The following is a 26,860-nucleotide window of genomic DNA, read 5'->3' on the forward strand; positions in this document are numbered from 1 at the left end:
AGGCCCCGCGTATTACTAACGCCGGCTCTGCAGCCAAACATAGTTTAGTCAGCCAAATATCCCCGCCCATTTTACTTTCTCGTATACAAAGTATAGAGCAAGTATTGTAAGCGTGCGAAAAAATCGAAATCGTTTTACACCTCCCTGAGTCGGAAAAAAAATAGTTTTGCAATTTGTTTCCGTATGTCTGTGCTTGTGTGTGTATGTCTGTGAACACTATAACTTTAGTACAGTTACAGCTAGGTTGATGAAATGTCATATATGTATTATATCAAATTTGTAGTTCTGTAAAAAACATTTCAGCGATTTCCGGTAAAAGGAAGTGGAATTGATTCTTCTTTCAATTTTTCAAAAGCCTATAACTTGAGTGCTATTTCAGATAGAAAAATGAAATGTCAATAGTAAGTAAAAGATCTCATTCACTGCCATCTGTCAAATTTTGAGTAATTTCCATTGACCGAAAGTAGTAATTTACGATATTTCTGATTTCACAAAAACCAAAAACCGCATATGAATTTATAAAGTACTAATATCCTGTACTTTTATACAGATATTGTTTGCCGTTCACTTGGTGCGCAATTCTTTTTCTTTCTTCGAGATTCTATTCTATTTTTAGAAGTTTAAGTTAAGTTAATTAAAAATGGATTAAAAATCATGACTATATCCCGAGTTGCCATCCTGAGTAGTGTTATATAAGAATATTCGAGAAAGTTTAGGGGAGATCACTCCCGTTTTATTTGTTTAACTCTTAAGTCGAAAATTTAGTTTATTTAATTTTACTTTTTCAATTGATCAATTAGATATTTAAAAAATATAATTCCCTTTATATGTTAACACACTAGATAGGTTACAATAGAACATTTTGGTTAAGTTATAAGGCAAGCTGTTACAAGTATCGAATGATTTCTTCCATTTTGTGCAGTTTTAAAGTAAATATAGACATCTATTCTGAACAGCTATTCGGTGTGGGCCTATCGATAAAAAAAATATGAATATTCGATATTTTGTTGGTATATAAAATGGGAAACGTTAATCGCATTGTATTAGACTGAATCATTTTTGATGTGGAAGATTTGTTAAAAAAATGATGAGGTTTTTGTGGATACTTTGTTTTACGTTAGGGGTTGTAATTAGTGCCCCGTTTGACCCCCTATCAGATGTCGATAAAGGGGAGGGGAGTGTTTCGGACAGCATGACAACACCACCATCACCATATGTGACAGATATCTGGGCAGATACAGCACCAACAGATGTAATAGAAACAGAAACACCACCACCATATGTAACAGACTTCTGGACAACAGAACCACAGTCTACACCGGCATGCGCGGTAAGTAGCTACATAGAACATATCCCCCCAACCTCACCCCTGTTGCCACTTGGTAAAACAATTTGAATAGAACTACTTCAATGCAGTCAACATAATGTTTTGTATCATTCATGTGTTGTAGTCCGAATATAATGGTTAGTATGTAAATTGTTTTGATGCTTTTTAATTATATATATAAATATATATATATATATATATATATATATATATATATATATATATATATATATATATATATATATATATATATATATATATAATATTTAAAATTCTACGAAATCGGAATAGATTATTAAAACTTGCATGTAAAATCTCAATCTTTGTCGTAAACCCACCTTGTTTAGCAACTGGCAAAGTGTTGCTACTTCAACTTTAGATAGATTTGCCACTGGCTACTGTTGTAGGGAACTACTTAACTTTCTTCTAGAAAGCTTTAAAGTCATTCCTATTGATTTTCTAAATACCGCTTTCACTTGTGCATCTTGATTATGATTTCACATGAAGAGTGTTGACCATTATATGTGCTGACCATTTCAGGAGTACGAGATGCGGCCCGACCCCAACGACCCCTGCAAGATGTGCTTCTGCTACAGTGGTCAGGAGATTTGCTACATGGGCTTCTGCATGCCAGCCCACTGTGTCAATCCCCAGCCCAGCGGCTGCTGTATGCAGTGTCCCGACGGTCAGTTCTCACGTGACCAGTTACCATTAACTCACGGAATCGTGATCAAACTCAACGATTTTTAATTACAAAATACAAGTGGTATTCAATTAATGTAAAAGGGATATTTATCTAAGTAATTGGACGATTTATATAGTACATTAGCGAAAGTTGTGATGGAGTGTTATATATTCACGCTCTATCTTATGATTTTGGTTACAATCTAGCTAAGTTTAACAGTATGTCCTGTCCTCTAAAATATTTGCGTCCTACTTGCCTTTTAACAGTATGTCCTGTCCTATAAAACACAAACGTCCTACTTGCCATGTTAACAGTGTGTCCTGTCCTCTAAAACATGTAAGTCCTACTTGCCATGTTAACAGTGTGTCCTGTCCTCTAAAACATGTACGGCCTACTTGCCATGTTAACAGTGTGTCCTGTCCTCTAGGTCCTAACTGTCAGGTCGACGATGTGGTCATCCCATTTGGTGCCAAGGTTCCCATGGACGACGGTCGCGTGTGTTCTTGTGAATACACCAATGGGTTCTGGAGCGGTCTCTCGGTGGAATGCGAAGGTAAGATTTGCTGGAGCTTTTTATGGTGGGCTTTTGACATCAATGTGAAGATCATTCCCCTGTCGTTCGGATAAGATAACGTTGCTTTAGGTATGTGCTTAGGTGTAGATTTGGGAATAGATAGATGTTCGAAACATATTTAGTATTAGTTTTAAGTGTATGTTAATGTTAATGTGCTATGTCAAGGTAAATCGCTCGGGTTAGGGTAAAATTTAGAATTCAAAAACATTAATTTGTCATCCAATTAAGTCAAATTTATGTCATATTGCATTGTCTTCAAGTCTTGGCGTACATGCCAACTTTGAAAAGAATACGTCAGTTATAAGTGCCCCGAAATTTTGCTCGCCAGTTTCGATCCATGACGAATGTCTACAGACAGAGGAAGCAAGTTAAATAAAAGTTTGTAAAAAGAAACAGGGTTAATATTTTGTTTGGCTGTTGGCGTAAAGTTTAGTTATACTTATAAATTGCATCTGTTTAGAGCGGGTTAATATTATATTAGTTTCAGATTGACAGTAAGAGTGATATTTGAATCAACGTAAAGGTGCTAATTTCGAACATTTTTGACAGACTTACGAGCAATATGTTACATACAATCCGAATATTTGTTTTCAACAATGTTCGTGTGCGGGGTAATGTGAAGTGAATCAATAATACGACCTTCATCGATTAATATTGTTGACAGACCATAGTCACACCCCTAAATACGTAGGCGTCCGATCTTTGACCCCAATTACCTCCTCCACACCCCACCCCTGTATGTAACCTACATGTGAGCTGTGTGACTAACGTGAAACTCTTCAGGCCAACCCAAAGAATCCCTGAGTACACTCAGCTTTAATAAATACCTTCCATTGGTCATTCCGATTATTACAATGTAACACTACGCACGATGCGTATGTTTCATGTAACCTATTTAACAGTGTGGTACGAAACGGGTACTTACAATATATAGCTCAGCTACCTATAGCAAAACTGTACCGTGCAAATAGCCAAAGAACTGATACCCTTGCCGTCTTCCACCAGAGTACCTGACCCCAGAGATCCCTACATCTACCGCAGCAGTGACCCCAGAGTTTTACACCGACCCCGTCCCTCCCAGCACAACCCCAGGGGATTGTATCGTAAGTCACTACCCCATGTTTTATTCAGCACTTTTTAAAATTTCTTGATGACTCGTATCCAAAATTTTAAACTAGTCTCAAGTTAGAACTTAAAATACAGTTGCTTCATGTTTTAAAAATACTTTTATTGCTCTGTTACGATCTTGCTCGCATCACAATCTCTGCTTCGAATGTATTTGCACGCCACAATAAAACAAAATATTTAGATTACAGTCAAAAGCAACACATTTAAATTCTGTTTTTTTGTTGTTCTTCCTTTGCTTGATTTATTTTAAACCTTTCACAGTTTATTACGTTTATAAATAACAAATATTTATTACATTTTTTAAATTAAAATGTATACGATCTAATAAAGTTAAAATATAAACTAGTTACAGACTTGACAGGATATTGTACAGTTCCAAAATCAACTTAGTGAAGACTTGACATCAGTGGCGGAACTAGAAAAAAAAGGCTCCCCCGCAAATAAAAATTTTGGGCCCCCCTATATGTATATATATATATATATATATATATATATATATATATATATATATATATATATATATATATATATATATATACTAGCCGTCCCGGCCAGGCCCTGCTCTGGCTTCTGTGAAAAACCTTTCTGTTAAAGACCATTACCTGTGTGTTTAGTAATCATCATAAACCCGGCATTGCTCACCCAAACCACGACCAACCAAAACCAAAACAACAAAACGCAAACATAACGCTAACACAATTACAAATACAAACGAAAACAAAAACCTAGCAACAAACCCAACCACAACCACAAACACCAATACAAACACAAAGAAAAAACAAACGAAAACGAAAACCTAACAACAAACCCAACCACAAACACCAATACCAAAAAAAAAACAACGAAAAAGCAAACGAAAACAAACCAAATCCAAACGCAAAACCAACCAAAAACACAAATACAAACCCAAACAAAAAAAACACAAACAAAAACGAAAAAAGAAAGAACAAAAACGAACCAAATCAAAACGCAACCACTAACGCAAACCCACCTAAACACAAAGAAAACACTAACGCGAACATAAACGCCCGGGGCAGAATCGCCTGTTTTAGCTTAATGAACGACTATAGTACCCCAACTTATTCATAGTTTTTGCACTCACTTAAACGAACGCGCCTGTTTCAATGTAACGAACAATTATAATACTCCAAGCTTATCCGTAAAATACCTACAACATTTGCACTTGATCAATCCCCGCTAATTATGTAATTATTTTTTTCCCAACACCAAAACAAAGTAATTAAAAAGTAAATGCTTTTCAACTAATGCAATGGTTTCATAAAGGGAAGTAATTGTGTTTTGCCTAATTTATCAAAGGGAAGTAAGCGCTATAGGACTAAATAAAGACATAATTAGAATTTTTGTAAAAGATGATATTTTTTTTAAAACTTGTGTTTACTGAACATGCCGACAATTATTACTATAATTTGAAAAATGAAAATTATTTCCCAACACTTTCAATAGTAATTTTTTAACTCATAAATTTAGACAAACGCGCACGATAATTTTCTAACACTTAAATCCATTGATAACCAGCGACAAACAAACATATGCGTTACAGAATTGAGCTTTATATATTAGATATATATATATATATATATATATATATATATATATATATATATATATATATATATATATATATATATATATATATATATATATATAGTAGCGTGCTTCTCTAATTTTTAAATAGTCTATTACCTGAGTATTTTAATCTATTTTATTGCAATGTATAACCACTCTGAGATAACGAACCAGACAACAATAAGTCCGAACTAATTTCGGGCCCGCAATAATCCCTGTTTTACAAATGTTTCTATTACATCTTCCCGCAAATTGATAATAAAAGTAATTATTCAAGCTGGTCAAATCTATATAAACACGTACGCTTGATTTGTACAATGGTTTCTCGCGTTATGTTTATTTTTATGATTATTTTGTATTTATATTATTAGTTTTGAATACATTCATTTTTATACGTTTAGAATTCTTTAGTATGCCTTATTTAGATAATAATTAAGAGAATAAATTGCTTTTTAACTTACATAGTACAAAACTATTTAAATAAGCTTTATGGGCACCCTTATTTTAAAGAAGGGCAGTAAGTCATGGAAGTAGTGTGAACGTTTGCCTATCTTTCAAACTACAGCTCTTGTAGATTTTATACTTTTTCTACGCAACAGTGTGTGTTAGTTAGTGTAGAACAATCACTGCCATAGTAGACATGTTTTTTTTTTACAAAACCACTATCAAGGTGCGCGAAAAATATTATTTATGAAAAGAAAATTCATTGTTTTTTGGTCGGAATTGGGCCCCTAAACGTCGTGCGTCCCCCCGCATTGCGGGGTCTGGCGGCACTGTAGTTCCGCCCCTGCTTGACATGATCATGTAAACTTGAATTATCGAATAAATGTAGCATTGACATAATATGTAGAGTTTAATGAAATAACTAAATGTAGACTTAACATGATAATGTAGAGTTGAACTATCAACTGAACATAGACTTGACATGATAATGTAGAGTTGAACTATCAACTGAACATAGACTTGACATGATAATGTAGAGATGAACTATCACCTAAGTGTGACCTTGACCTTGACCTTGTTCACATACCATCCGTTGTACAGGCAGAAGAGAACCCCAGTCTAACCGATGCCTGCCAGTTTTGTCAATGTACCAACGGACAGTACGAGTGTGTGTACATGGACTGCGCGCGGCCATCTTGTCCTGACCCTGTACGTCAACCAGGTCAATGTTGTGGTGTATGTCCTGATGGTGAGTTGTGTACACATGAGTGTGTGTCTGATGGTGAGTTGTGTACACATGAGTGTGTGTCCTGATGGTGAGTTGTGTACAAATAAGTGTGTGTCCTGATGGTGAGTTGTGTACACATGAGTGTGTGTCCTGATGGTGAGTTGTGTACACATGAGTGTGTGTCCTGATGGTGAGTTGTGTACACATGAGTGTGTGTCCTGATGGTGAGTTGTGTACACATGAGTGTGTGTCCTGATGGTGAGTTGTGTACACATGAGTTTGTGTCCTGATGGTGAGTTGTGTACACATGAGTGTGTCCTGATGGTAAGTTGTGTACACATGAGTGTGTGTCCTGATGGTGAGTATTATTGCCGCGTTCTAACTTTACTTCTAACATCAATTAGATATTTTTTTTTCATTTGATCGGGAAAGATAGAGTATTAGTTGGAGGTGTGTGTTTAGTTAATAGATAGATATATAAAGTTTGGAAGAGACTTAGAATTAAGTTTGAGTGTATGTTTAGGTTTTTGTTTTAAAATACGCATGCTTAAGATAACCGTGAGTGTTGTGATAAATTTTAAAGCTAAATTTGAATCAAGGTTAACATCTTTTTTTGCTGTTAGGGCAAGGTTTACAATTAAGTATTTGTTTTAGATTCACTGTAGCAGTACCATTTAAACCAACGTATAAGTACCGATTTCGAACAATCATTACAAACCTACCAGAAATCTGTTACATACAAGCATTTGAGTGTCGGAGAAAGTGAAATAAATTGATAACTCGACTTTCGTTGATTAATTTTGTTGATAGTCTACCGACACACCCTCCCCTACTTACGTAGGTCTCTGTTCTTTGGCTACCATCCCCTAAACCCCACCCCCTCCCACCCCACTCACCAGTATGTAGACTACAGGTGAGTTGTTTCACAAACCAGAAACTCTCCAGTCTGTCTCGTAAGATTGAGTATTTTCTATGTCCCTGCGTACACTCAACTTTAAAAATTCATTCCCGCACAAAAATAATTATACACTATATATTTCATCTAATCCATTGACAATGTTTTAATTAACTGGTACTTACGAGATAAAGCTTAGTTATCTATAACAAAACTGTACCAGGCAGATAGCCAAAGAACTGATACTCGTACTGTCTTCCACCAGAATACCTGACCCCAGAGATCCCTACATCTACTGCAGCAGTGACCCCGGAGTTTTACACCGACCCCGCCCCACCAAGCACTACCCCAGGGGAATGCATCGTAAGTCACGCCCTTTGTTTCCATCAGCGTTTTTTTTATTTACTTAACGACTGATATTACAAATTTAAAACTAGTCTCAAGTTTTAAATGAAAATACAAATAATTAATTTGTACTTTCCCGTATACAGAGTATAAAGGAAGTTTTGTAATTGTGCACACAAATCACCAGAATTTCTTCCAAGCATCTCTTCGGGGGGGGGGGGGGGGCACAGCCCCCCGAAAAAATTCTACCGTTCCCTCCCCCCCCCCCAAACGAAATGAAATGTATATAATTTATATAGAAAATATATACTTTTAGCAGTGTCCGCCCTCCTGAAGAAAGTCTACCGCCCCCCCCCCCCAAATGTCAAGTGCCCCCCCCCCCCCACCCCCGGAGAAAAAAGTCTGGAAGAAACACTGCAAATCACATGAAATATTGATAGTTTTCATCGTTTTACACCTCAGTAATTTATCATATACGCAGTATAGGGGACTTATTTTAATCGGACAAAAATAATAAATGCAGATTTGTCAAAATTTCGGTGTTGTATGCGTAATCGAGTCGGAAAAACTGGGCTTTGCAATTCTGTCAGTATGTCTGTGTGTGTATGTATGTTTGTGTGTGTGTCTGTCAACACGAGACCTTGAGTACCATGACAGCTAGGTTTATGAATTTTTATATATAAGTATTATATCAAATGTGTAGTTCTGTATACATATTTCAGTAATTTCCAATAACTGGAAGTGGAACTTATTCTTGTTTAAGTTTTTCAAAAGCCTATGACTTGAGTATTGTTTCAGAAATATAAACAACATTTCACATATATGTAAAAGTGTAAAAGATCTAATTTTCTGCCTTTTGTCAGATTTTAAGTAATTTCCGTTGACAGAAAGTAGCAATTTACGCTATTTACGATTTATCAAAAAACGTATATACATTTTTTAAAGTACTAATAACATTTCGCACTATTATACACATAGTGTTTGCCGTTCACTTGGTGCGCAATTATTTTTGCTACGAGATTCTATTTTAATTTTAAAAGTTTAAGTAATAAAAAATGGATTAAAAATTATGTATATATCCCGATATGCCCCCCCCCCCCCCCCCAACCCGTAGTTTTATGTATAATAATAATTTCGCTGTTTGTCACTCTGTCGCTCTATCTGTTGGGAAAACACAAGCAAAGTTAAAACACGGTAATTAGGAAAACGAAACGTGACGTCACATGGAACATATAGTAGGAAACTTTCTAAAGAAGGGGAAAGTGCACACAATAAAATGACGTCATTGACTCTCGGGTAAACAACGAATCAATAAGCCATTATTTTCTACTAGGCATGCTGCCCAGCTTCGCTTAGGCTTTCGAAAACATTGAGAATTTGAATGCTTAATTAATTCGCCCGAAGGTCGGTCTACGACCTCAGGAGTTATGAAGAGGTTCCTCCGTGGACATTTTTTTTCGATTTATAGCTCATATAAGGTACCGGTCAGTCGAGGTCAGTTTTGACCCCCACATCGTAGACTTTTCGGCCAACCGGCCCCCGTGTTCTGTCGCACCAAGGCAAGATCATGCCAAATTTGAAGCGCCTGCGGCGCCGGGAAGTGCCCTATCGGACACCCGACAAAGAATTTTTTTTTAAAGTTTAGCCCGAGCATAATAAAAAAGAACACATTAACCAAGTTGACTTGCTGTGTCTCGAACCCGCACCACCTGCGTGGTTTAATGTACACTAACATCTCCGCTATTTAGGCACCTTATAAAATACGGTGAATGAAACACGTATTTTAAAATCTTAACTTACGCGAATATGCCTATTCTTTCAAATTAATTTTTTATCCCAAATTAGCCAGTTCCAAACAAAGATTTTGTATAAAATAAATAAGTCTTGAAATAGTTTAGTCCTAATATAGAAATTTATTTTTGGAATTGATTTTAGAGAAGTTAGAGTCTAAATCTAGATCTTAGCGTCTACGTCTAGATCTAGTTATTGCGTAGATTTAGATTTAGTCTAGATCTAGAATCTCTAGATCTAGAATCCAAATACATAAAATAAATTTTATGAGTTTAGGCCGGAAAAATTGTATTGTATACATTTCATAGTGTACGTAGATCTAAATCAAATTTGAATGAAATAGTTCATTTCTTTTCATTCTAAACACGGCAGATGACGTCATTAGTTAATGTATAAGCAATAGTGACGTCACAGTTTTATGCGTTCTTTTTCACATATATTAATGCTTTTCCGGTTGCATAAATAATACTGTTTCTCTACATTCGAATACGCCTTAAATTTTTATTTTTCTTCTTTAAATAAAATTGTGGTTATACATTTAAAACATCTAACATATTATTTTCAACAAAAGTCCGTAAAAAATTCTCGATATATCGCTGCCGATTCTGACGTGATGTCCGGCGAAAATTTTTTGCGGACAGAGAAAGAGAGAGAGAGAGAGAGAGATGTGCGCACATTGGGCTTTTATAAATTAGGATTCTTAGAAGCGGTTTGCGTGCAGAGTTTCTCTCATGCATCTCATCGGGTAGGGGCCAATACACCCCTATCCCGGCAGAACGTCTAACATCCCCCCCCCACCCCAAACGAAATATAATTTAAATGGAAAATATATACTTTTACCAGTGTCGGCCTCCACTGCCTCAGAGAAATTTATTTTCCACTGCACATCATTTTCAAGTGTGCCATCCCCGGAAAAAAAATCTAAATGAAACACCGTCTGCGTAAGTGAGATTTATCGGCCAAAAGTAGGAAACTATTATAGAAGTAGGCTCTACCTTTAGTCTGCAGAGCCCCCCCCCCCCCCCCCCCCCAAGTAGAGTCGCCTGAAAGAAACTTTAAATGCGACTTTTGTCTTGTTTGAGCTTAGATGCAGAGTTTAGGGGAGTGGCTACGACTATATTTAGTATCTATGTGCAGCAACTATGTGTAGATCAAGCTAAAAATACGATTAAAATGCCGATTCTAAATAAAAATCCATTTTAATTTTTTTTCCTTTTCGGTTAAATCTGAAGTTGGGGTGTTGAGACAACATTATCAACCTAGCGCTCGTTGTAATTCTCCCTGAACGGGCAATTTATCTCGTGTAAGAAAATTTGGGAAAGTTTAATGAAGACCCCCTCGCTTTAGTTTTAAAAATATGTTATTGCTTTAGCACTTATAACAACCACGGCTTGAAATGCGAGTTCACACCACAAGAAAAAAATATATAAATTACAATCTAAACCAACACGGAGCTATTTCTTGTTCCTTGATTTTCAATGACCTTCTAGCAATTATAAATTTAAAATCATTTTTATACTTTTCCCATTCAAATCTAGACGAAATGATATTGTAAGGTAAAATATCAACTAATTATAGACTTGATAGAATACTGTACACATTCAATTTCAACTAAATTTAAACTTGACATGACAACGTAGGGTTGAAATATCAGCTGTGTAGCCTTGACCTTGTTAACATACCATCCGTTGTACAGGCAGAAGAGAACCCCAGTCTAACCGATGCCTGCCAGTTTTGTCAATGTACCAACGGACAGTACGAGTGTGTGTACATGGACTGCGCGCAGCCATCTTGTCCTGACCCTGTACGTCAACCAGGTCAATGTTGTGGTGTATGTCCTGATGGTGAGTTGTGTACACATGAGTGTGTGTCCTGATGGTGAGTTGTGTACACATGAGTGTGTGTCCTGATGGTGAGTTGTGTGCACATGAGTGTGTGTCCTGATGGTGAGTTGTGTACACATGACTGTGTGTCCTAATGTTGAGTTGTGTACACATGAGTGTGTGTCCTGATGGTAAGTTGTGTACACATGAGTGTGTGTCCTGAAGGTGAGTTGTGTACACATGAGTGTGTGTCCTGATGGTAAGTTGTGTACACATGAGTGTGTGTCCTGATGGTGTGTTGTGTACACATGACTGTGTGTCTTGATGGTGAGTTGTGTACACATGAGTGTGTGTCCTGATGGTGAGTTGTGTACACATGAGTGTGTGTCCTGATGGTGAGTTGTGTACACATGAGTGTGTGGCCTGATGGTGAGTTGTGTACACATGCGTGTGTGTCCTGATGGTGAGTTGTGTACACATGAGTGTATGTCCTGATGGTGAGTTGTGTACACATGAGTGTGTGTCCTGATGGTGTGTTGTGTACATATGAGTGTGTGTCCTGATGGTGTGTTGTGTACACATGACTGTGATCTTGATGGTGAGTTGTGTACACATGAGTGTGTGTCCTGATGGTGAGTTGTGTACACATGAGTGTGTGTCCTGATGGTGAGTTGTCTACACATGAGTGTATGTCCTGATGGTGAGTTGTGTATGTATGAGTGCGTGTCCTGATGGTGAGTTGTATACACATGAGTGTGTGTCCTGATGGTGAGTTGTGTACACATGACTGTGTGTCCTGATGGTGAGTTGTGTACACATGAATGTGTGTCCTGATGGTGAGTTGTGTACACATGAGTGTGTGTCCTGTTGGTGAGTTGTGTACACTTGACTGTGTGTCCTGATGGTGAGTTGTGTACACATGAGTGTGTGTCCTGATGGTGAGTTGTGTACAAATGAGTGTGTGTCCTGATGGTGAGTTGTGTACACATGAGTGTGTGTCATGATGGCGAGTTGTGTACACATGAGTGTGTGTCCTGATGGTGAGTTGTACACACGTCAGTCAAGGCTGGGACATAATTATTGAATACATAGGGACATATATATATATATATATATATATATATATATATATATATATATATATATATATATATATATATATATATATATATATATATATATATATATATGCATATACATAATTACATATAGTTGGTTATAATACAAACTGTATAAATTTTCTGTAGCATATACATCTGTTCTACCCACGGATTTCTACACCCATGAGGTCCAGTCAACAACACCAGCCGAGTACTTCGTTGACCCCGAACCCACAACACCAGCTATCTGCGATGTGAGTAGTGTTTGTTTACGGTTGTTTACGTTTGTTTACGTGTACTAGTGTAGTCTGAACAAATGCAGGTGTTTTATGTTACTGACGAAATTTTTAATTATCTTAACCACAAAAATACATAACTAATACAAATAACACTATATACTGACATGTATAGGATTCTCGGTGTGTGGGTGAAGCTGTGTGTGTGAGGGGGGGGGTGTTGGCAAATATGGGAAAATTGGCAAAAAACGTAACGACATTCAAAAAGACCTTAGCGTTAATGCGTTCAACATCATTAAAGGGTGAGGTAATATCTTTTGATTAGTTTTGTTCAACAACCGGATTTCTAATGCTTTCAGTGGCGTGATAGTTTTCTTAGTTTTAATCTTCACAGGAACTATGAATTTTATTTTTAATCGGCGTTGATCAGACTCCAAATATAAAATCTAGCATAATTAACAAGCTTATTTAAATTTAAAAAAAATCAGCATTACTAAGGAGTGTCAAAAGGTAATATGAATTAACAGGCCACAATGATCTAACAGGATGTAGAGAACGAGAGTTTATGGAACCCTTGTGTCGCCTGCTTGTGTGAGGAGGGTAAGTGGAGTTGTGCGGAGATGCCGTGTCCAGCTGTGGAGTGTGAGTCCGCGGTCAAGGAGGAGGGTCAGTGTTGTGGTGTGTGTCCTCCAGGTGAGTCTACAGTTGTAGTGTGTCCTATATGATTGTGTTTTACGTGTGTGTGTCCTAGATGTGCATGTCCTACATGAACGTGTGTCCTACTTGAGTGTGTGTGTCCTACATGAGTGTGTGTGTCCTACATGAGTTTGTGTGTCCCACATGTGTGTGTCCTACATGAGTGTGTGTGTCCTACATGAGTTTGTGTGTCCCAAATGTGTGTGTCCTACATGAGTGTGTGTCCTACATGAATGTGTGTGTCCTACATGAGTGTGTGTGTCCTACATAAGCGTGTGTCCTACATGAGTGTGTGTCCTACATGAGTGTGTCCTACATGAGTGTGTGTGTCCTACATGAGCGTGTGTGTCCTACATGAATGTGTGTGTCCTTCATGAGCGTGTGTGTCCTACATGAATGTGTGTGTCCAACATGAGTGTGTGTGTCCTACATAAGCGTGTGTCCTACATGAGTGTGTGTCCTACATGAGCGTGTGTCCTACATGAGTGTGTGTCCTACATGATTGTGTGTCCTACATGAGCGTGTGTCCTAGACGAGAGTGAGTCCTACGTAAGATTGTCCTTCTTGAATTTTTCTTGTCATCTTGTCAATTTTCATTTTATGTACTTTTAATACTGCCTTTTATTTATTCTATACACTGAACATACTGTTCAATAATTATTTTTAAAAATCAATAACATTTAATAAGCCAGGTCCTAAAAATCCAATATGTTTATTTCTTTCCATTTACGGATAAGCTTGGAGTATTTTAATTGTGTTCACTAAATTTAAATAGGCGCGTCCGCCGGCGCCCCTGCACGGTTCGATTAGGCACCCTGGTCTATCATGCGAGCGCTATGCTGCATAATTTTGTTTTAAACAGTGCGATAGAATATGGATAAAAAATGTTTACTATAGTCTATAAGTGAATCAAATCCGGGCGTCCTCCGGCACCCCGACAAGGGTGCTATTTTGGCGCCCCGGGCCTTCCCGTGTACGCTATGGTACCTACATTCGCGTGAGTTCAAAAGACTATGAATAAGTTATGTACTAAAGTCGTTTACTAAGTTGAATAAGGCGGTTACGTCATGGTGCGTCATCTGGCGCCCAGACTGGGTGCTATTTGGGGCCCCGGGCCTCCCGTGTTCGGTTTAGCGCTTACGTTCGTTAAAGTGAGTGCAAAAGACTATGAATAAGTTGGGGTACTATAGTCGTTTATTAAGCTGAAACAGGCGATTACACCCAGGGCTAGACTGTGAGCACTTTGCGTTTATGTTCGCGTTAGTGTTTTTTTTTGTGTTTAGGTTGGGTTTGCGTTAGTGGTTGAGTTTTGATTTGGTTCGTTTTTGTTCTTTCTTTTTTCGTTTTCGTTTGTGTTTTTTCTTTAGGTTTGTGTTTGTATTTGTGTTTGTGGTTGGGTTTGCGTTTGGATTTGGTTTGTTTTCGTTTGCTTTTTCGTTTGTTTTTTTCTTTGTGTTCGTATTGGTCTTTGTGGTTGCGGTTGGGTTTGTTGTTAGGTTTTGTTTTCTTTGCTTTTTTGTTTGTTTTTTCTTTGTGTTTGTATTGGTGTTTGTGGGTGTGGTTGGGTTTGTTGTTAGGTTTTTGTTTTCGTTTGTATTTGTAATTGTGTTAGCGTTATGTTTGCGTTTTGTTGTTTTGGTTTTGGTTGGTTGTGGTTTGGGTGGGCAATGCCGGATTCATGATGATTACTAAACACACAGATAATGGTCTTTAACAGAAAGGTTTTTCACAGAAGCCAGAGCATGGCCTGGCCGGGACGGCTAGTACACTATAAGATATATAGAACGCTTTGAACTTCTAAATTATTGACTCCAAAGAGAAAAACAAATGTTTTAAATAAAAAGTTTTATATTTTAAAGTTTCAATTTTTCCCATTCAGAAAAAGCCCCTAAAGAACCACCAAGCCAGCCAGACAAGTAATCGATCTTCAAATGTTGAAAACTTATTTTTCTTGGATTTAATAAATAACCCTAACTAAGTCGATTGTTGTTAATATATCATTAGCACATTTCTGTTTGAACAAGTAATTAATTTAACCTCACATTTCAGTCTACATCTTTGTTTAAATTCCGATCTAAATGTGTGATTAAATTTGTGTCTAAATTTGCGTCTAAATTCGTGTCTAAAAATTTGTGTCTAATTTTAAATATAAATTTCTTTCTTTCTAACTTTTCTACCTTTTTATCTTTCTGTCGGTCTTTTCATCGTTTTAACTTGCGACGTCTGTCACGTACATTAAATACCATGACGTCGGATTTGACCTGAAGTGTTAAAAGTTAAGAGACTTACCTGTAATGTGACACACCTGTAATGTGACACACCTGTAATGTGACACACCTGTAATGTGACACACCTGTAATGTGACAAACCTGTAGTGTGACACACCTGGAATGTGACACACCTAGAATGTGACACACCTGGAATGTGACACACCTGTAATGTGACACACCTGAATGTGACATACCTGGAAGGTGCTGGTCGACAAGACAGCCGGTCACACAATCAAAGGACGTCACACCATGTTGGGCCCACCAAATGACGTCACACCATGTTGGGTCCACCAAATGACGTCACACCATGTTGGGCCCACCAAAAGATATCACACGATACTGGACCTACCAAAAGTGTAATGTCGTAATTAGTGCTACAACTAATGAACTTAACAAATACACAAGCCCAGGGTCCGAACCAAAGACACTCAGGTATGTAACCCTGTGCTCTACGAGGCAACCACGCCTTTACATAATATTATATCAAATAGCCATCAATGTAAATCCTAACTTTTTATCTGTTTATTGGCGTCTGCAATTCAGACAAAAGTGTGTGTGTGTGCGTGTGCATGTACCGTTGTGCAGTCTATCACGAGCATCACGCATGTCTTGCAATAACGTCTCTAATCTCAGGTTAAAAATAACCTCTGTCATTAAGCTTTGACCTTTGGGTCAAGGGCAAAAGAACGTGGCACAAGTAGATGTAAAGCCCCAGACGTGAAGATGACCTGTAAAGCTGCGATCCTGGTCCTGTTGGCCTGTGCTGGTTTCTTGTTGAACGGGGTCTCAGGGGACTGCAAGGTCAGTGGTTTAGTCTTTATAATAAGTCATCACATATATTTTAGCCTTAATAATAAGTCATCACATACATTTTAGCCGTTATAATAAGTCATTACATTCACAGCACTAGACTGTTGACACGTCATACATACACAACTACAGCCTGAAATTTAAACCTTTAGCCAGTATGATAAACCATCACATATACAACTTAAACAAACCTGTAACTTAAGATTGATATACAATACTTTACCCTTTATAATAAACCATCCCATGTATATTTTTATCCTGAATATTAAAATCTTTATCAACACAACTTTATCCTAAATACTAAACCACCATAAACGCAACTTTAGCCTGTATAATAAACCAAACCATACACAAGTTAACTTAAGCCTGAATAGCAAACGTTCACATTGGCACCTTTAGCCTGTATATCAAACCTACGAATACCCATACGCACGTACACCAAAGCATCACATATACAACATAAGCCTGCCTATCAATTATCACATACACATACGCCTGTATGAACACCTGTTGTGTTACAGAGTGAGGCCGATCAATATGGTCCTTGCTACGAATGTCATGACTTTCACGGTAGAGCCATGTGGATTGCGTCAATGTGCGCCCCGGCTCCCTGCACTGACTCCATCACGGAGCCAGACAAATGCTGCCCTGTGTGCCCCAATGGTAGGTTATCATCAGCTACACATGTGTATTGACATCAACTTCAAATGTGTATTGACATCAACAACATCAACTACAAATGTGTATTGACATCAACTACACATGTGTATTGACATCAACTTCAAATGTGTATTGATATCAACTTCAAATGTGTATTGACATCAACTTTAAATGTGTATTGACATCAACTTCAAATGTGTATTGACATCAACTACAAATGTGTATTGACATCAACTACAAATGTGTATTGACATCAACAACATCAACTACAAATGTGTATTGACATCAACTACAAATGTGTATTGACATCAACTACAAATGTGTATTGACATCAAATACAAATGTGTATTGACATCAACTTCAAATGTGTATTGACATCAACTTTAAATGTGTATTGACATCAACTTCAAATGTGTATTGACATCAACTTCAAATGTGTATTGACATCAACTACAAATGTGTATTGACATCAACTACAAGTGTGTATTGACATCAACTTCAAATGTGTATTGACATCAACAACATATTTGTTTCCTTGGTAAAATTTAACACGTTGAAATAGATTAGCCCGCTTTCAAATTTCAAAACTGTACTAGGAAGTATTAAGCTTGGCCAGATATTTTCATTTTAGCAACTTAATTATCACATAAAATTTCTCACGCCCACATCTACACACAAACTAGAGTTATATCAGATACTTTGAAATTATGTTTGGGCACAAAACATTGATTGCTTTGTTTAAAAGATTACCTCCAATGAACACATAAAGCGCATATACATAGGAGATGAAAAGTTTCAAACGAGGTGTGGAGCTGGTGTAGGTGGGTAGTGAGGTGTGATATGTTTGTTTGGGGGCATTAGGGGTGAGTTCGGGGGTGTTAGGGTTGAGTTTGGGGTTGTTAGGGGTGAGTTTGGGGGTGTTAGGGGTGAGTTTGGTTGTGTAATGGTTGAGTTTGGGGGTGTAATGGTTGAGTTTGTGGGTGTTATGGGTGGGTTAGGGGTGTTAGGGGTGAGTTTCGGGGTGTTATGGGTGGGTAAGGGGTGAGTTTATGGGTGTTAGGGGTGAGTTTGGGGTGTTAGGCTTGATTTTGGGGGTGTTATGGTTGAGTTTGGGGGTGTTATGGTTGGGTTAGGGGTGTTAGGGGTGAGTTTGGGGTGTTATGGGTGGGTTAGGGGTGTTAGGGGTGAGTTTCGGGGTGTTATGGGTGGGTAAAGGGTGAGTTTATGGATGTTAGGGGTGAGTTTGGGGGTGTTTGGGGTGAGTTAGGGGGTGTTAAGGGTGAGTTTGGGGGTGTTAGGGGTGAGTTTGGGGGTAATAGGGGTGAGTTTGGGGGTGTTAGGTGTGAGTTTGGGGGTGTTATGGTTGAGTTTGGGGGTGTTATGGTTGGGTTAGGGGTGTTAGGGGTGAGTTTGGGGGTGTTTTGGGTGGGTAAGGGGTGAGTTTATGGGCGTTAGGGGTGAGTTTGGGGGTGTTAGGGTTGAGTTTGGGGGTGTTAGAGGTAAGTTTGTGGGTGTTAGGGGTGAGTTTGGGGGTGTTATGGTTGGGTTAGGGGTGTTAGCGGTGAGTTTGGGGTGTTGTGGGTGGGTTAGGGGTGTTAGGGGTGAGTTTCGGGGTGTTATGGGTGGGTAAAGGGGGAGTTTATGGATGTTAGGGGTGAGTTTGGGGGTGTTTAGGGTGAGTTAGGGGGTGTTTGAGTTTGGTGGTGTTAGGGGTGAGTTTGGGGTTAATAAGGGTGATTTTGGGGGTGTTAGGTGTGAGTTTGGGGTTGTTATGGTTGAGTTTGGGGGTGTTAGGGGTGAGTTTGGGGTGTTATGGCTGGGTTAGGGGTGTTAGGGGTGAGTTTCGGGGTGTTATGGGTGGGTAAAGGGGGAGTTTATGGATGTTAGGGGTGAGTTTGGGGGTGTTTAGGGTGAGTTAGGGGGTGTTAGGGGTGAGTTTGGGGGTAATAGGGATGAGTTTGGGGGTGTTAGAGGTAAGTTTGAGGGTGTTATGGTTGGGTTAGGGGTGTTAGGGGTGAGTTTGGGGATGTTATGGGTGGGTAAGGGGTGAGTTTATGGGTGTTAGGGGTGAGTTTGGGGGTGTTAGGGTTGAGTTTGGGGGTGTTAGAGGTAAGTTTGGGGGTGTTAGGGGTGAGTTTGGGGGTGTTAGGGGTGAGTTTGGGGGTGTTATTGGTGAGTTAGAGGTGTTATGGGTGGGTTAGGGGTGAGTTTGAGTGTGTTAGGGGTGAGTTTGAGGGTGTTGGGGATGAGTTTGGGGGTGTTATGGGTGGGTTAGGGGTGAGTTTAAGGGTGTTAGGAGTGAGTTTGGTGGTGTTAAGGGTGAGTTTGGGGGTGTTTTTGTTGGGTTAGGGGTGAGTTTGGAGTGTTAGGAGTGAGTTTGGGGGTGTTAGGGGTGAGATTGGGGGTGTTAGGAGTGAGTTTGGTGATGTTAGGAGTGAGTTTGGTGTTTGTTAGGAGTGAGTTTGGGGGTGTTAGGTGTGGGATAAATAGATGTTGTGTACCTTTCTTCAAATTCATTCATTTATCCAAATGTTCAACATCTTTTCCCGTTTTTTGCCTAGACACATTTGGGCAGATGAAGTAGAGTTCACCTTCTGGAACAACCTCGCCATAAACAAGAATAGTGCGGTCAGAACTATACTTAGCCGCCTTGTTTCTTTAGCGTGGGTTGGGTTACCCATCAGACCTCGAACTTGTAAGACTGCCGGGTTAACAGGCATACACTCTACCGTCCTACAGTAGCTGAGTGCTAGAACTGTCTACACTCTACCGTCCTACAGTAGCTGAGTGCTAGAACTGTGTACACTCTACCGTCCTACAGTAGCTGAGTGCTAGAACTGTGTACACTCTACCGTCCTACAGTAGCTGAGTGCTAGAACTGTCTACACTCTACCGTCCTACAGTAGCTGAGTGCTAGAACTGTCTACACTCTACCGTCCTACAGTAGCTGAGTGCTAGAACTGTCTACACTCTACCGTCCTACAGTAGCTGAGTGCTAGAACTGTCTACACTCTACCGTCCTACAGTAGCTGAGTGCTAGAACTGTGTACACTCTACCGTCCTACAGTAGCTGAGTGCTAGAACTGTGTACACTCTACCGTCCTACAGTAGCTGAGTGCTAGAACTGTCTACACTCTACCGTCCTACAGTAGCTGAGTGCTAGAACTGTCTACACTCTACCGTCCTACAGTAGCTGAGTGCTAGAACTGTCTACACTCTACCGTCCTACAGTAGCTGAGTGCTAGAACTGTCTACACTCTACCGTCCTACAGTAGCTGAGTGCTAGAACTGTGTACACTCTACCGTCCTACAGTAGCTGAGTGCTAGAACTGTGTACACTCTACCGTCCTACAGTAGCTGAGTGCTAGAACTGTGTCAGCAAAAAGTAAACAATTATTTTAATATCTCGTCAGGGCTTAGCTGTTGGTCGCCTGACGGGGAACAAATCAAATTTGGGCAGACGGTCATGATGAAAGATGGTGAAGGGGATTGCGTGTGTGTGTGGACAGCCCACGGTTTGGAGACTGCCTGTAGATGGTACTGGATGATCCCAAAACCCCTCGATGCACTCCGACCACTCGCCGGTGCAAAGGACAATTCTGGTAAAAATTGAGGATTTCAACAAGAAGAAATAAACGAGTAAAAATGTTCACAGGACTTTTGTTGTGATTTTAGTGCTAAAACACAGAGGAATATGGTTTTAAGAAAAAATAGCTTCCCGTACCCCCCCCCCCCCCCAACCGTCACAAATAATATAGATATCTGTGGATATCTGGGATAATCTCTGACGTCAAAGCTGGCGTGATTGTCTAGGTTTATACTCTGACGTCACAGTTAATACGTCTGGTTTATTCTGGTAAACTTCAACACTAAATTACAACACTATTACAACACTAAACTACAACACTAAATTACAACAATATTACAACACTAAACTACAACACTAAAACAACAAAGCTACTACCAGCTAACGACTTTTAAAGCAAAGTGCTAACAGCAAGATCTATTCCTGTTTTGCAGTCACAAAAAAGGTTATGTCTGATTCGTCCTTATATAAAAGCCCATGTGCGCACTTCTCTCTCTCTTTCTTTCTCGCTCTCTCTCTCTCTCTCTTTCACCCTCTCTATCTCTCTCTCTCTCTCTCTCTCTTTCTCTCTCCGCAGGCCTTGCGATCATTATGTTCAGCGATATATGTAGAACTTAAAGAGACTGACATTAGCTAAAAATAATATGTTGTATGTTTTAAAAATTTAAATGTATAAACTAAATTTTTCTAAAGAAATAAGGTATGAAATAAAATGTCTAACGCGAAATTGATTTCAAGGTAAAAAGTGTTTTAACAAAAGCTGAAATTATGAAATTTGAGATTGTGACAGTGGCATAATGTGTGATAGATTGATCTAAGGGCAGATTCGTCGCGAGCGTTTGGGTTACAGGAGGAGCAGTCTGCAGGTAGAGGGGAGGGTGGGGGTATTTTTAATTTGCTTTTTAATAAATGTTTTTATCAAATACATTCTTTGGATACATTTTCTATTTAACAGTTTAATTAAACAAACGCTTTATATATATAACCAATAATTTAGAATGACATTGGTATGATTACCTTAAAAGCTGTTACAAAAAAATGATAATAATAAATAACATTTAATCCTCGTCAATCCCAGTTTCATAATATTAAACAGCACACAATAGTAGGAAGGTTTTTTTTAAAATGTGTGACTCATGCCAAGGGTATAAGGATCTGCATCAAGCAGACGTAGAGCTCTAAACGAGAAGATGACGTGTAAGTTATTGGTCCAGGTCCTGCTAGTCTATGTCAGTGTGGTGCTGGACGGTGCCTCAGCCGCATGCAAGGTCAGTTATAGTTTAACTTTCATGTGTTATATTGGGCACGCTGAAGTATTCTTTACATGTCTATATAAATATCTAATTAATCTTTATATATATATATATATATATATAAATATATATATATATATATATATATATATATATATATATATATATATATATATATACTCTTCTGTGTGTGTAATATGTATAGGATGAAATCAATCGTTACGAGGGCCATCCATGTTATAAATGTATGGATGTGAAGGAAGACGCCGTGTGGATTATAGAAGAGTGCCTGCCACCCCCATGCACCGACTATGTAACAGCGCCTGATACGTGCTGCCCTGTCTGTTCTAATGGTATGTTCTCATCGATAGAAAATTGTTTTTTTTTTACAAGCAGAAAGCTTTTTGTTATAAGCTGAAGCTTAAACGATAGTTTACTGCAAAAGTGTAAGTAGGTATTTTATATTTACAGATATGTCTGCGTATAAAAGGTTAATTTTATGCTCACGAAGATAGTTTACATCCACAGGCGTTGCACACACACACACACACACACACACTCACACACACACACTCACACACACAAACACACTCATACGAATCACGTCTACGTTGACCCCCCCCCCCACCCCTCGAACGAAAGAGAATTGATAGAAAATAAAATATACTTTTACCATTGTAAAATTGAATGAGCCCCCGAAAGTTTCAATGACACCCCCTCTTCCCCCCCCTCCCCCCCCCCCCCCCCCCATGTTGACAATCCAGTTTTCATTTCATGTACGATTAACACAGATATCCCATGTATGGAGTTGATACTCTTTCAATTCAACCCCCTAAACCAATGTTTACTCTCATCTATGGGCACGCACACAACGACGACCCCCCCCCCCCCCCAAGGGAATGACGAGACGATAGTTTTTCCCCTAAGCACGACAAAACTAAGACTAACAAAACATGCGCACTTCTTTCTGTCGCATAAAACGCCGCGTACTATAATTTGCGTCGCAAAGTTACACATGCTATACTAATACATTCTCACTTTAAAAATGTATTATAACGCTTTACGACAGGGAGCTAAGCGCAAGACATGACCTTATGTAGAGTTTTGTTATATTCACAAAGACCAAATATAGCCCTTCTTTCACCAATTTAGTTGATTAGCTGTTTCAATTCTGGTTCAAACATTACACAATGTTTAATCTTGAATTTCAACATTGTGTGATTGAGTGTTTATTTCCGTATACTCAGAAGGTTATGCATTAGTCTGAAAATGAGATTAGGGAGTGATACGATGTACGCAATTTCTGCAGGTTTTAACTGTATGGCTTCTGACGGTCGACTAATTCAACAATTTCTGCAGGTTTTAACTGTATGGCTTCTGACGGTCGACTAATTCAACAATTTCTGCAGGTTTTAACTGTATGACTCCTGACGGTCGACTAATTCAACAATTTCTGCAGGTTTTAACTGTATGACTCTTGACGGTCGACAAATTCAACAATTTCTGCAGGTTTTAACTGTATGGCTCCTGACGGTCGACTAATTCAACAATTTCTGCAGGTTTTAACTGTATGGCTCCTGACGGTGGGACAAGTTCAACAATTTCTGCAGGTTTTAACTGTATGGCTCCTGACGGTCGACTAATTCAACAATTTCTGCAGGTTTTAACTGTATGGCTTCTGACGGTCGACTAATTCAACAATTTTTGCAGGTTTTAACTGTATGGCTTCTGACGGTCGACTAATTAAACAATTTCTGCAGGTTTTAACTGTATGGCTTCTGACGGTCGACTAATTCAACAATTTCTGCAGGTTTTAACTGTATGGCTCCTGACGGTCGACTAATTCAACAATTTCTGCAGGTTTTAACTGTATGGCTCCTGACGGTCGACTAATTAAACTTGGAGAGAGCCTGGTGATGGCTAATGGTGTGCTGTGTGAGTGCTGGAATTCGTCGTCTGGACTCAATACTATCTGCAGCATTGCATAAATGACGTGTGCTCGATTGGATTCAATCTTCAGCCACAACCATTGCACACTACCACAGGGCACAACCAACACGCGCAACCACCGCACATACCCATCTAGTACAGCCGCCAAACACTACCATAACGCCAAATACAACCAAAAAAAAACCCGCCACACACTACCGCCAAGCATAACCACCACACACAACTACAAAACACTACCTCCACACACAACCACGACACAGCCAACACCACACGTAACAGACCGCATAACCACAACAGGCAACCACCAATCACGTCCACCACCACCACCACCACCAGAATGACTTCCTACTACCAGTGCCCATTGCAATGTGTTCGTTCAATTATGTGAGAGTTGTCCCAAATAAAAAATTAAACACATGTTCAGCTTTTGCTTGTGTTTTGTACACTGATTTAAATAAACCGGTAGTGAGCTACCCTAAACTTTCTCGAATATTCTTATATAACACTACGGGGAATGGCAACTCGGAATATAGACATGCTTTAAATTAATTTTTAATTACTTAAACATTTTAAAATAGAATAGAATTCTGCACGATTACGATACTTCCTCTATACATCGTATACGAGAAAGTAAAAAAAAAATCTGATTAGCAGTTAAGCGCTCTACCTCTAGGCCACGTCTAAGTGATTAAATACAATTACAAACTTTTTTAGTGTATTTTCACGACCTAGATCGTTATGTTTCCTCGAAAATTGTTTTTCTCAAATAAACTCGACACACTGGCGATAAAACTCTCAGATCAATTACCATTTCTACTTAATAGAAATGTTTTTAATTTCATTTAAAGCTGTTATAGACAGGTCGTTACATTCAGATCTCATATAGGTATTTATAAATTTCGTCAAAGTTTTTTTTTTAAATAACATTCGAGTACTGTAAAATGTTTACATTTCGTAATGTAATTAGCCCCTGGACATTGTGCATACTTCCATTTTTACAAGCATTTATTTAACTGGCTCCCTATGTCTGTCGTCAGTATGTTTGTCTAGATCGAAACGCCCGAGCCAAATTTCGGGCACTTCTAGCTGACGGATTCGTTTCAAAGTTGGGATGTGGGACAAGACAAAAAGGCAATGCAATCTGACATTAAATTATTTTTTAATAAATTAATTACAGTACTGCCCAAATTGGTAGGCTGTCTCTTATCAAACTATTCCGCACTATTATACGCGCGTTATTATGTTCATTAGGTGAGCATCAGGTCGAGTTATCGATTCATTTCACTTTCTCCGACACTCAAATACTTGTTTGTAACAGATTACATATAGGCTTGTAATGATTGTGCGGAATCGGTACTTTTACGTTGGTTTATATGGCACTGCTACAGTCAATCTAAAACAAATACTTAAATGTAAACCTTACTCTAACAGCAAAATAAGATGTTAACCTTGTTTCTAATTTTAGCTTTAAACTTGACCCTTATCCTAAACAGTTACCCTGCATATTTTTAAACAAAAACCCAAACATACACTCAAACTTAATTCTAAGTCTATTGCAAACCACATATATCTATCTATTAACTTAACACACACCTCAAACTAACACTCGTTGCCGAACTGTTTAATTAAAAAAAAACATCTCATTGATGTTAGAAGTGAAGTGAATGTAACATTCATTTCGATGGAATTTCGCCATTCCAAATTTTGAAAATGTATAGTGCCAACTCTAGTAGTGTTGGTAAAAGAAGGATCAATGGTTATATAGCCGATGTATATATGAGAGTTTATACAATTTTAGAACTCCACAAAAGGCTGTTTTTTTCAAGATAGCAGCCGTTACCATGACAACCATACTCTCAAAAGAATCCTTGATGCCCGCAAATATGTTCCTTTAAGTACCCCAACTTGGATATACACAAATAACTCAATAAAACTTTTTAATTAAAAAGTTTTTTTTTTCCTGTAGCCTACCCTCTTAAATCTTGTCTTGTGTTACAAAACGGAAGTGTGGGCTAACACTCTGACCTGACAGGTAACACGGAATCTTGGGTAAACCTGTGACGTCACGGTTACAACGGAAGTATAATAATGTGATTAGACGCAGTTTGGAAACTCAGAAAATCAATTAACTAACACTCTCAAAGCCATGTGGTAGAAGTAATTAAACAGAAATTTGTTAAGTTCAATTGGTATATTCAACCCCAACAGTTCCCAAACAAAACGCACCGCATAACACCTAGCATTATTAAATAATTTTTAATTAGCTTTTTTAAGTGAATTCCTGAAATGCAACTGTTCACTCGCTGTCGCGGGTTATAAGAACCTCAGTCAAGCAGACGTTAAGCTCTAAACCTGACGATGACGTGCAAGTCAAACTGTCTGGTCCTGCTGGTTTGTGGTTGTTTGGTGTGGGACGGTGTCACAGCCGCTTGCAAGGTGAGTTGGTGTTAGGTTATTAGAACTTAATGAGCAGTAAACTTATATATGCCTGTGTAATATTCAGGAAAAAACTTAATTACGACGGCCGTGTTAATTACAGGATGTCATTAACTTGTATCACCGTGATCCCTGCTACATCTGTACCGATGTAGGTAGACAAGCCGTGTGGGCCTTCATGGACTGCCCGTTTGCCCCGTGTATCGACTCAGTCAGGGAACCCAAACAATGCTGTGAAACATGTCCTAATGGTAAGGGTTTAATCAACGCGAACAACTGCATTTTCTCTCTTTTGTTGACAGATTTGAGGGCCATAGCTATATTTTGTTTATTGTTAGTTACGTCCCAGCTTCCTATTTTGGTTCCTGCGAATCTGGAAGGTATCGCAGGAAGACGCTAAAACTGGACGGAGACCGAAAAAAGTGGAGGGATCTTTCTGTGGCGATCCCTTTTTACTAGGATAAAGATGATGATGATGTTCCAGCTAGATATTGTTTCTGTAACATAGGATTAATTACAAAGTTGAAGCTGCTGATC

The 26,860-nt window shown here is 38.7% G+C and overlaps 2 protein-coding genes and 1 long non-coding RNA gene across 7 annotated transcripts; all 3 read left to right on the plus strand.

The window, feature by feature from the left end:
• Positions 1-1,035: 1,035 nt before the first annotated feature.
• LOC131936160 (kielin/chordin-like protein) lies at positions 1,036-15,336 on the plus strand. Of its 3 annotated transcripts, XM_059293070.1 has the most exons (10): positions 1,036-1,330; positions 1,868-2,012; positions 2,440-2,565; positions 3,592-3,689; positions 6,346-6,493; positions 7,633-7,730; positions 11,200-11,347; positions 12,574-12,680; positions 13,208-13,355; positions 15,238-15,336. In XM_059293070.1, the coding sequence occupies exons 1-10, from the start codon at positions 1,085-1,087 to the stop codon at positions 15,276-15,278; spliced, it is 1,305 nt and encodes a 434-aa protein (XP_059149053.1). In that variant the 5' UTR covers positions 1,036-1,084; the 3' UTR covers positions 15,279-15,336. The 3 variants fall into 3 exon arrangements, with proteins under 3 accessions (XP_059149053.1, XP_059149054.1, XP_059149055.1); XM_059293071.1 differs by lacking the exons at positions 7,633-7,730; positions 11,200-11,347; XM_059293072.1 differs by lacking the exons at positions 3,592-3,689; positions 6,346-6,493.
• Positions 15,337-16,138: 802 nt separating this feature from the next.
• On the plus strand, positions 16,139-20,741 carry LOC131936161 (kielin/chordin-like protein). 2 transcript variants are annotated; one of them, XM_059293073.1, is made up of 3 exons: positions 16,139-16,429; positions 16,960-17,101; positions 20,512-20,741. In XM_059293073.1, exons 1-3 carry the CDS (start codon positions 16,352-16,354, stop codon positions 20,709-20,711), a joined length of 420 nt encoding a protein of 139 aa, XP_059149056.1. In that variant the 5' UTR covers positions 16,139-16,351; the 3' UTR covers positions 20,712-20,741. The 2 variants fall into 2 exon arrangements, with proteins under 2 accessions (XP_059149056.1, XP_059149057.1); XM_059293074.1 differs by lacking the exon at positions 20,512-20,741 and adding an exon at positions 17,844-17,920.
• A 1,097-nt stretch (positions 20,742-21,838) lies between these two features.
• Positions 21,839-24,056, plus strand: LOC131936173 (uncharacterized). 2 transcript variants are annotated; one of them, XR_009386020.1, is made up of 3 exons: positions 21,839-21,952; positions 22,143-22,290; positions 23,798-24,056. It is a non-coding gene; the product is annotated as an uncharacterized LOC131936173 (long non-coding RNA). The 2 variants fall into 2 exon arrangements; XR_009386021.1 differs by lacking the exon at positions 23,798-24,056 and adding an exon at positions 23,447-23,498.
• The last annotated feature ends 2,804 nt before the right edge of the window (positions 24,057-26,860 follow it).

This window comes from Physella acuta, unplaced genomic scaffold, assembly GCF_028476545.2.
Source record: "Physella acuta isolate Inbredline_101_S28 unplaced genomic scaffold, ASM2847654v3 ptg000170l, whole genome shotgun sequence".
In the NCBI taxonomy this organism is placed as follows: Eukaryota; Metazoa; Mollusca; class Gastropoda; family Physidae; genus Physella; species Physella acuta.

What these genes read in the sequence shown, in the direction of transcription:
- LOC131936160 (XM_059293070.1), top strand. Translation starts at nt 1,085, where the DNA reads ATGATGAGGTTTTTGTGGATACTTTGTTTTACGTTAGGGGTTGTAATT. An exon ending in TCTCTCGGTGGAATGCGAAG is followed by an intron (nt 2,566 to 3,591) that starts GTAAGATTTGCT and finishes GTCTTCCACCAG; the next exon opens with AGTACCTGACCCCAGAGATC. An exon ending in CAACACCAGCTATCTGCGAT is followed by an intron (nt 12,681 to 13,207) that starts GTGAGTAGTGTT and finishes ATGATCTAACAG; the next exon opens with GATGTAGAGAACGAGAGTTT.
- LOC131936161 (XM_059293073.1), top strand. Translation starts at nt 16,352, where the DNA reads ATGACCTGTAAAGCTGCGATCCTGGTCCTGTTGGCCTGTGCTGGTTTC. An exon ending in GGGTCTCAGGGGACTGCAAG is followed by an intron (nt 16,430 to 16,959) that starts GTCAGTGGTTTA and finishes GTTGTGTTACAG; the next exon opens with AGTGAGGCCGATCAATATGG. An exon ending in CTGCCCTGTGTGCCCCAATG is followed by an intron (nt 17,102 to 20,511) that starts GTAGGTTATCAT and finishes ATATCTCGTCAG; the next exon opens with GGCTTAGCTGTTGGTCGCCT.